This window comes from Salvelinus fontinalis, chromosome 11, assembly GCF_029448725.1.
Source record: "Salvelinus fontinalis isolate EN_2023a chromosome 11, ASM2944872v1, whole genome shotgun sequence".
Lineage (NCBI taxonomy): Eukaryota > Metazoa > Chordata > Actinopteri > Salmoniformes > Salmonidae > Salvelinus > Salvelinus fontinalis.
Window position 1 is genome coordinate 10647910 of NC_074675.1, and position 10269 is coordinate 10658178.

The following is a 10269-nucleotide window of genomic DNA, read 5'->3' on the forward strand; positions in this document are numbered from 1 at the left end:
ATTAGCAGTAGCGATAAGGAGAGATGTTGGCGTATGCCCTATTGGGGTGCAGAACTGTGACAGATTATGTGGAGATGAGAAGACAACAGTGAATAATTACATGTTACATGTGTTGTCAACAACATTGATATTTGAATAAGACATGTGGTCACCCGTATTCTCCAGTAGTAAATTGTGTGGTGGAATTATTGTAATCAAAAGGAGCGCTTAGATTTCTTCAAAACAATCAATATATTTGAGATTCTTCAAAGTAGCCAGCATTTGCCTTGATGATAGCTTTGTGCACTTTATATAATGGCAAATTGCGAACCTCACAACATTAAGTAGTTGTGTACATTATAAGCTTTACACATTTCTAGTACAGTACAGTGCATTTACAGTATCTGCTGATGTGCATTAGTTGAATGTTTGTACGATTAGGGGTTTCCTTCATTTTATGCATATAATCCATCTGTTTTCTTTGCATTAATCACAATTTTGTTAACATTTTGAGAAGTATAATTTTGCTCATTAAAGTAGCACTTTATTCATTCTTATGAACACACCAGAATGTAAGTGTAAAGTTATGCACCAAGAATGAAATTAAACCAAGTGATTGTAGTTGTAATGATGGGTTGGCTGACAACATCACATAAATAATGCACGAGCATTGATGTGGCCGGAAGCTGTACTTTGTTAGGACTCTGAACGGTCAGATAGCTGGTAACAATGACAAGAAGCTGCAGTGTGGGGAATTGTATGTGGCTCGTTTCAGCTAGTTTTATCTTGTGCTTGATACCATGTCTTGTTTTGATTTTTTTTGACTGATTTCATGTCAGTGCTAATATGGCAAAATTTCACTAGCAGGCTAATCAACGACTGTAACAATGTATTTGAGAGACAGCAAGTGCTCATTGTGTAAATGACTTCAAAACCTCTCATTGGGCAATACAAATATCAGTAATCTAGGGTTTATCATCATTAGTAAAAAAAAAAAAAAAAAACATGTGACCGGGTCCAAAAATCGAACTTGTCATTGTATCCATTCGGGTCTGGTCTCTTTTTTATTTTAAATGACCGGGTCCGTTCGGATCCGGGTCTGATTGTCCTCGTTCGGATCTGGGACCAATGTTTTGGACCTGTGAAGTAGGGCGTCATTTGGGTATGGCAGAGTATGGCAGTCACCATATCCTACCTAGCTCAACACCAACAATTTAAAATTGCCAACTAAAATCATTCCAATCCCAATTAAAAGGCTAATCCAGTTTATATTAGTGGGCTGGCTTTAGGAACATGCGGAGGGCTCAGAGCAGGGTAGGAAGGCTGTTTGCCCGGTTAGCTAGCTTTAGGACAATGGTTCGCTGGCTTTAGGACTATGGACAGAGAGAGCATCGACACAGTTCTCCAGAGAACAGTGCAGACCTGGAAGATGGCTAGGTAACTGTTTGACTTGACGTGTAACTAAACTAGACTGTTTGACCCCTGTGCTGAGCTAGTGCGTAGTAGCTATGTACCCTATGATTAGGAAATAACGCCCCTGCCATGAAGACCTCAACCCCTGGGAGTTTCATCCTCATTCTCCATTGAAGAAATGACAGTTTGATCAGGTTTGTCACTAGGGGATGCCATCCAACCAACTATGTGGGTTTCATACTGTACCCCTCTGAAGGAGGCCCCCCATCAGTAGTTATATATCTTGTCCCATAATAAGTCCCATATCTTCTCTTGCTGCAAAAGGTTGTCTCCATGCTGATTTAAAATTGTTGCGTACACAGCTGTCTAGAACTATGTGGACAACCTTTTACATAACAGAAGGTCTTTTTGTGTTAACTGTCGCTGTCAACTACTTTATACTACTGACATGGAATTTTACAGGCGAATGACACTCAATGCTGTTTTAAAATACTGTATGTGACCTCAACAAAGCCCAAACAATAAGATAAGATAGAAATCGGTAGAAATGGCACTTAGCCCAAAGGCCGGCAGATGGCGATATAATGGACTCAGTTTCGTTAGTTTCGTTTTTACCTAAAGTTTGACAGAAATAGAAAGTGAAAATGATGCTGCACTAGTCGTGTCAAATGTTTTCCCCCGAGGCTGTGGGTAGTCAATGAGATCGATAAAGTAAGTGAAATAACTGCTGAAAATAAATACATATTATGCTATCTGTAGTGTTTTGGATTCACACAAAAATGCACCCCTAATGTTAGACGAGTTTCTCAAAGTTGAGTAAACTCAGCTATGTAAAAATGTATGATGACGATCCAGTTATTCATTTGTATTTCACTCACAGGGCTTCTTAACTCAACAACAGTGGTCCAACAATAGATAAGCTAAAACGATAGCCCTGATGGCACGAAGAATGTTCTCAATGTGCTGCTGTAGTTGGAGTCTACCTATCGGGAGGAGGTCAGAAGGTACGGGCTTGGACTGAATGCATATGGTGGAAAGTAGATTCTGAAACAAGCCAATGGGCTGGTTATTTTTCCCTGATCACGGGACCTATTTTACACTTTTCCCTATAACTGAACCCTACTGAGCCGCTATAGGGTCCTGAGTTTTGCCTGTTCAGATCACATGGTCAAGAAATTCTGACCATAATCAGCAGTAGCATCACTGCAATTTACACCACACACTTTGCATTGATCAATATGGACACGAGCACAGGAGGCTGCTGAATGAATGGAATGGCATCAAACACATTGAAACCATATGTTTGATGTATTTGATACCATTCCACTGATTCTGCTCCAGCCATTACCACGAGCCCGTCCTCCCCAAATTAAGGTGCCACCAACCTCCTGTGAGACATAACACATTATTATTACTTAACTGTCTGGATAGAATTGAGGCATGCAGCTATGTTCTGATCATATTGATGCCCATAGGCCTAAGAGGTCTGATGAACTATGGCCTGTCATGCTGTGTGAACGCTCTGCTGCAGTCCTTCTCTGCCACCTGGGAACTGGTAGATCTGCTAGAAGGGTAAGCCAGGTGGCAGGTTACAGTACTTCGCTATTAAGAATCAACATGTAACAAAGTCATTAGTTAGCTTACTGGTAGTTATCAGACTGCTTGTGGGAAAGCATTGAGTGCTGGGAATGCTATGTTCTTAGGTGGAACCCAGTTGACAAGGAGAGTGTCCCTCTGTATCTGAGGAAGGTGCTACTAGCCATGCAGAGTGACCAATCGCAGCCTGCTCCTCATCAAGACTTCCTGCACTGCCTGGACAGAAATTACATCCGCAGTATGAGTAGTCTACGTGTCATTACATGGAGAGAAAAAAAGCAACGACATTTATGAATTATAAAGAATATCATTTTTCTGTCTGCAACTTTAACATTGACAAGAATGTGTTTCTCAGACCATGTTCAGCAGGATGCAGATGAGGTATTCCTCTCCATTTTAAACCTCATCCAACAACAGATGAGTGACAAGGCCTTAGTATGTACTACTTAAATTGACATAATATTAGATAAACTAAAAAATAACAACAGGGATACCCAACAAAAAGCATGATGGAGATGATACGATAGGAAGTTTCTCTGTCTGTGTTCTCCATACCCAGGCTCAGGAGATTCACTCTCTGTACAAGGTTACCGTGGAGACATACGTTCAGTGTCTAGAATGTACATACATCGAAACTGGGACCAGCTTTCTGCTCAGCCTCCCCATGCACATAAGGGAGAGCCATGACTCCCTGGTGAGGGTTCCCTCAAACTTGGCTCAAGTTTTCTCTTATATTGGGATTCTATTCAAAGTACTTAGCCCTGAATGTTACATTGCTCCTTTTGATAGCTGTCAAAGGGAGGATGTGGTTTGTTGAGCCTCTGTGTCTTTCCTATTCTGTGGTCTTCCAGGAGGACTGTATGCGGTTCTTCTTCGAGCTTCAGGAGCTAAGCGATGGAGATAAGTGCTACTGTGAAAGGTGTGGAGAAAAGAAGCATTCCCAACAGGTCAGCTCTTTATAACTGAAAGGATGTTCCATTGTAGAGACTGTTGTGATTTGCCTGTCCACTGAATTACTCCATCTTGTTCTTTCTTATGTAGGGCTTCAAACTCATCTCCCTGCCCCCTGTCTTGTGTCTTCACCTGAAGAGATTCCGTCATTCCCATGGTTACACCAGGAAACTACACTACAAAGTCACCTTCCCAGAAACCCTGAACATTTCTGAGATCTTGACAGCAGGGGCACTGTCAGAACGTTATGTACAGGTAGATAGGCATATGTTTGCCATATTTGTTTGAGGTATGCTAATATACAAAATGATGCTCATAAAAAAATTACACATGGGCCTACATAAACACAATTACATTTTATCACAACATAATTGGAGGGAAATTGTACAGCTTTACTGACAGACATCAAATTGTATTTGTTTATTCTTTCAGAGTGACAGCCAGTACAGTTTGTGTGCGGTCATAGTGCACTCCGGCGATGCCATGTTTGGCCACTACACAGCATATGTTCGTCACAAGGACCAGAGCTGGTACTACGCTAATGATAGTTATGTACGGCAGGTAAGAGAAAATTAGTGGAAAAATGTTTACACCACTCAGCAAGTTTGTATTATGCATATACCTTTCTTTGGTATCATTTAAAGTAACATACCATTTGCACAAACACAGGTTAGCTGGAAGGAAGTACAGAACACCTATGGAGGAAGTCAACGGTAAGGTTTTAACACGATTACTTCTCTTTAGAATGGCGACATCTCTCGGTAATATACATGATCAATTCTGGGGGAGGAGGGGGGTGGCATGAGTTGACAGGTGTCTTATCCTTTGCTAACAGAGAAGACACAGCATATATGCTGCTCTACAGACGAACCCCAGAGGGAAAGCAACAGGAGTGGTCCTCAGGCTGACGGAGCTAAAGGGATAAAGGGTGTAGACTGGAGACCGTAGGAATCAAGGACCAAATACAAGGTGCACATAGGTACCTATTGGAGGGGTTGTTGTCTTCATGTAGCATTGGGGATGTCATTTATCTTGATGATTTTCACTTTAAAATGATGGGTAATGGGTCATTGTTTATGTGCAATTACATGGATGGAAGTATATTTGGTGGGGTGTGTATATGTTTTGAGGTTTTGTTTATACGTTGGACATTCATAGGGCATTACTGAGCTTAGCCAATAGGTGGAGGCAAAGACCCTTCACCCTGTCATTAGTACAGTCATCTTGTAAGCTTCAGAGACCACTCGTTCTGAAACCACTATAAGACGGGTGGTTTGAAGAGTGTGCTGAGTTGAGTTATTCTGGGGGAAAACCTGAAAAGGCCATTGACTCATTGGTAATAATATTTGCCTGACATGGAAAATATGTCACTCACCTTGTTTCAGAACAATTGGATTATACAGTAGTTACCGGTACTCTGTTCTGTTTCGATTTCACTACCGATATAATGCTGTCAACAGAGAAATAAACTTTAATTTTCCAAGGTAGCACCTGAAAATGTTTTGCGTCTTTTTCCAGTTACTGAAGTGAGCCCTGCAAGACCTAAAACACCCACCGTATGTGTCACAGGCTCTCTCAATACTCATACTTAAATGTGGTTTGGATTGACATGCATTGAAATGTTATGTTCTTCTTTAGTCTTCTCTGTTCTGTTATTTTTTGTTCTTCTATTTTATTTTTCTTCTATTGGTCATTTGCCTATCATCGTTCTCTCCGAGAAGGAGAATGAGGAGGGGCAGATAGAATATCTCCAATCCACCTATTCCGTCTCAACATACTTTACAGTACATACTTTACAGTACATGTACAACTGGTATAGGCTGTCTGTCTGGGGAATCTCACACATAGTTAATAAAAACTGTTCCCACTACCTTAGCCAAGACACTGAGGACCAGTTGAAATGGTGTCCGTGTGCTCGCAGCCTGCCTCACGCTGACAGAATGGAAGACGTCTGCACGGTGCCACAGGTAGTAGCCTACGTGGGCATCTCCCACCCACAGTCAGCGGACAGTAGCAGAGTAATGCATTCAGTGTGTACAGTGGTGATGTACAGCGCTTTTTACTGGCGTGTCACTGTTCCTTTTAGATGTTGCATTTCTAGAGTTGACGCTCGAATCTACTCTCGACACCACAGAAATGTGACAGTTTTGTATCTAAGTCTTAAACCTCACTTTTGATTGGCAGATATATATTTTTGGGCTGCCCCCTATAAATGCTGCTCTGTTTTTTAATCAAATGTAATTTGTCACATGCTTCGTGAACAACAGGTGTAGACAAGCAGTGAAATTCTTACTTACTTTCCAACCATACCAATAGAAAAATAATAACACAAGGAATGAACAGAAAAATAGGACGCAGGTGTGTTTGCCTCTGACTTTGATAGTTCAAATAACAGTTTTGAATTTCAGTACTTACAGCAGTAAAACAATGACATAGAACAATGCGTCCAAAATAATTCTGAGCTTGGAGTAAGATGACAGACTTCTTTCTCTATTTATCTCTCGTTCTCGTCTATTATAGTTGTAAATTAATTATTGATGCCCAGTTACAATGAGGCCACCAATAACCAGGTGTTATTGCATGAATGTCCCCTTATAATCACAAGATGGCTGGCGTGTGCCACAATTTTCACTCGGGGAGAACACCTGCCGTGACGCACCCCTCCATACCCCACTATGTGGCTCCAGTGTAGGCTTAACTTACCTTAACATAGGCGACACATTAGCTCCTATTCATACGTGTGGCACACGCTACATGTCTGCACCACCATTGTCGAGCCTCCCAGTCTGTCGTCTGTCCTTTGTACTGTCATTACCCACCTGGACAGTGGGCACCTTATGGGAGGCACCTTCTGAACCGTTCTTGTATTTGGAAGGTTTTCAGTCGGTCTGGAGGGTATTGGTTACTGTACTGTGTTTACAGGATCTACTCTTCTAGTTCTTGGCACGGTGACTTATCTGTGCCCATAACAGTTCTTGACATGCCAAGAGCGAGGGAAGAGACTAAACTAGCATGTGGGCCAGCTGAACTCATTGCCTGACCACAGTGTCATCTATTTCTATGGGCACAAGCACTGGTCGTGACACACACTGTTCACAGCCCTCTTGTTGACAGAGAGAACATTTTGCAGGTTTAAAACTTATTTCCTGCAATTCTACACATTTTGTCATGGGGTGCAGAGAACATTTAGCAGTTTTAAAGCAGACTTTCTTGCAAATCTATATATTTTGCCATGTCTAATGTGTATTGATGGGATATTTGAGTGACTCGAACATCACTACAAAATCTATGGGCTAAAAAACCTAGCTAATAAGCTTTAGCTGACATGGGCTACTTGATCTGGACATTTCTGACAAGTTATAAATAGCTCTCTAAGGTATGCAATGACTGACATGACAAGCGGAAAACTGATGATGTACTACCCAATTTCGAAATTGCACCTTGTGCATTCGTTCTACCATTACAAATTTCAAGAGTAAGTTGAAAGCTGGACCTGAATTCCCCAAAAAATTGATCTAGGTGATGATATTCTACAGGCTTTGCAGTGTGGCAGCGCTCAAGTGCTGGTGTTGTCTTTGGACAAGGTTTCCTGATGCTTTGGGTTCTTTGTTTATGTGTGTCTACCAGTTACTAGGAGAGTGTGGATGGTTTATGGTGGATTTCAGGAAGTCAGGTCAGTGGTTTGCTTGAGAATGTGAGTGAATCTTTGTGACATATCCCTACCCAACCCAGTATTCCGTCTGTCTTGCCAAAGATGGCAGTTTCAGAATTCAACATGGCTTCCTTCGGGCATTTCTCACTGCTTCCATCCACTTAGTAGCTGTGAAAGAGGGGTGTTACATCACTGGTGTCATCCGTCCAATCTTCCTTCCTTCCTCTTGAGCAATGTTTACTGCACAGTATATGCTGTTATGCAGAGGATTCCATTCACAAAAATACCCGTTGATTTTGAGGGCTTAGTAGTCTCATGCAACATTTTCTAATTATTCAGAGGACAATGACTTTCGTAGGATTGAGAGACAAACCACCCCTTTGTGTTGCCTTTGCAGTCGCCATCTCTTATCTAGAACTAGGACATTGCCAATGGTGTTAGTTAGAATAGTTTGATTTACTGCTGAACTTTCACCTACTTCACCAGGAAGAAAAGCCTATGTTCCTCCATATGTCCACTGACCACTACTTTAATCTCTGACATCCACCCTGTCATGACTAGGCCTACTCTTCTACTTTAATCCAAGTCAACCTGTCATCATGAAATCTCTAGCTCATCTACCGGCTGTCATGACATGGGTTTTCAAAGAGGAAATGATTCTGCTTCGCTCTCCGTGTTGAGTGTGCAGACCCTGGTGTCCATGGTGAAGTGAGGATGTAAACAATAACAAACGAGCTGAATGGGAATGTCTTTTGCATGACTTTAATATTTCCATTTGTATCAATGTAGAATAATATATTGGAAGGTAGCACTGAAACACTATCCACTTGTTGTCTCTTGAAAAGTAAAGGTGCATGATTCTGACCTGCCACAATAGGTTTATCAAAAATTCTAGCTGTACCGTCCAGTGGTAAATGTGGGCCAACGCCTAATTCTTGTGAGATTGTCTTCCATCTGCTGAGCAGTGAGACATCCATCTGTCAGTTCATTGTGGAGGTATCCCTGTGATGTACATTGATTGGTGGCCTGTGGCACTTCACCTTTGCTTCTAGGGTCATGACCCTTGACTCATATTGATGTCAGCACTGACTGACTGTGAATGCAGGCATGTGTTCCTACAATACTCTGGCTAAATGGTATTCCTAATAGTCCTAGGTTCTTACCAGTAACCCTTGTCTAAGATTCACTCATAAATTAAACTGTCTGGAAACAGTGGAATCTTTTCTCTGGTCATTTATAGGCTGCCGTGCTTCAGCTTTCCCCTTCTGAGTTCATAAAATATATCCTCTCCAGCGGGAGTCTGGACCTCATGAAGTTTACCTCTCCCCTCGGTCAGCTTTGCTCCCTATGAGTCTAGTTGGCGTGAGGGTCGTAAAACTAAAACTGTACATCTGCTGTGTTTTCTAAAAGGATGTTGTATCATATGTCTGACCACCATAACTAAAGATTCAAGACTGAGGGAGAAGTGTGGTTCAGATTTGGTTCGCTTTGTGTTTGTAGACAGTTGGCAGTGTCTGCTGCTCACCCAGGAAATGAACCCAGACAATCTAATCTTCTTCAGCACGTTGGCTAACAGCTAACATGATATGATGTCCCAGTCTCTATTCATCCTACCTCTATTACTATCCCTCTGTTAGCACCTTATCTTCGTTAGTTGTCAGACTGGGATTCTAGGCCAGATCAGTGATCGGTCTCACTCCGTGAGATAAGCCTTCTCAGGTTACAGGGGAGAAACAGTCCTCTCTGTTGACTTCACACAGGGCCCTTATAGCTGTCTCTGCCTGTGCATGCCATCACAAAGCCTGTGTATTCTCTTGCTCCAACATGTACAGTGGCATTCATTGGTTCCCACGCTTACAATGGCTTTTTATTTTGGCTGGTATTGGAAATGATTGCAAATGTTTAGATTCCTCTCAAGTGTACTTTGAGAATGTGGGTTTTATTGTCCAAGGAGTTACTCATGTTTCATGTAGCCTATCAAATTTAACAACATTCATATGCTATCAGAAGAGCAGCATGCTGCCATATCATGTCAGGAAATAGGTGCATCGGTTTAGGAATTACACCACAAATTGCTGTTCTGCAGAGAAATGACTGTATTTGTTCAGCGAGAGTCCAGTTTATGCAGGCTATGACATAACGACTTTTAATGAATTTATGCACCGATTATAACCCTTCTCTTAGCAGTGCTGAAAGCCCAGATTATGCTTATTTAATCTAGCATCCTCAGGTCTCTCTCACTGTGCTGTACTGTCAGCATGCAGGAACGTATGGAATTAGAACTCCAGGCTAAACGACTGCCTCGTCATTCCAAGCTCTGGGCTGGAATGATAAGTCCACAGCACAGTGTTGTATCTGCTCCTGACACATTTGGGTTGTGTCCCAAAGCACCCTATTCTCTATTCCCGAAGGGCTCTTGTCAAAAGTAGTGCACTATATTGAGAATAGGGTGCCATTTGGGACGCTACCTTAGATAGTGATCGTGTCGAGTGTGCTATGCGTGCAATCAGTTCTCTCATCAGCAGAAAAGTTAATGATTTGTGCAGGGGGACGTGTGGGGGGAGGCTCTTGTGACCCGTGACTCAAACTCTTGTGACTCAAACTGCGCAAACATATTTTTTTTGTCTCTCTGCTTGTGCTCTTTTGCCATGTTTAAACATTGATCCAGACCGCATGTA

The 10269-nt window shown here is 42.0% G+C and overlaps 1 protein-coding gene across 1 annotated transcript; it reads left to right on the forward strand.

Moving 5' to 3' along the window:
- Nucleotides 1–2004: 2004 nt before the first annotated feature.
- On the forward strand, nucleotides 2005–5426 carry LOC129864994 (ubl carboxyl-terminal hydrolase 18-like). The gene is made up of 11 exons (XM_055937375.1): nucleotides 2005–2103; nucleotides 2273–2396; nucleotides 2868–2964; nucleotides 3096–3226; nucleotides 3344–3423; nucleotides 3548–3682; nucleotides 3840–3935; nucleotides 4030–4194; nucleotides 4372–4500; nucleotides 4609–4652; nucleotides 4775–5426. The coding sequence occupies exons 2-11, from the start codon at nucleotides 2330–2332 to the stop codon at nucleotides 4845–4847; spliced, it is 1017 nt and encodes a 338-aa protein (XP_055793350.1). The 5' UTR covers nucleotides 2005–2103; nucleotides 2273–2329; the 3' UTR covers nucleotides 4848–5426.
- The last annotated feature ends 4843 nt before the right edge of the window (nucleotides 5427–10269 follow it).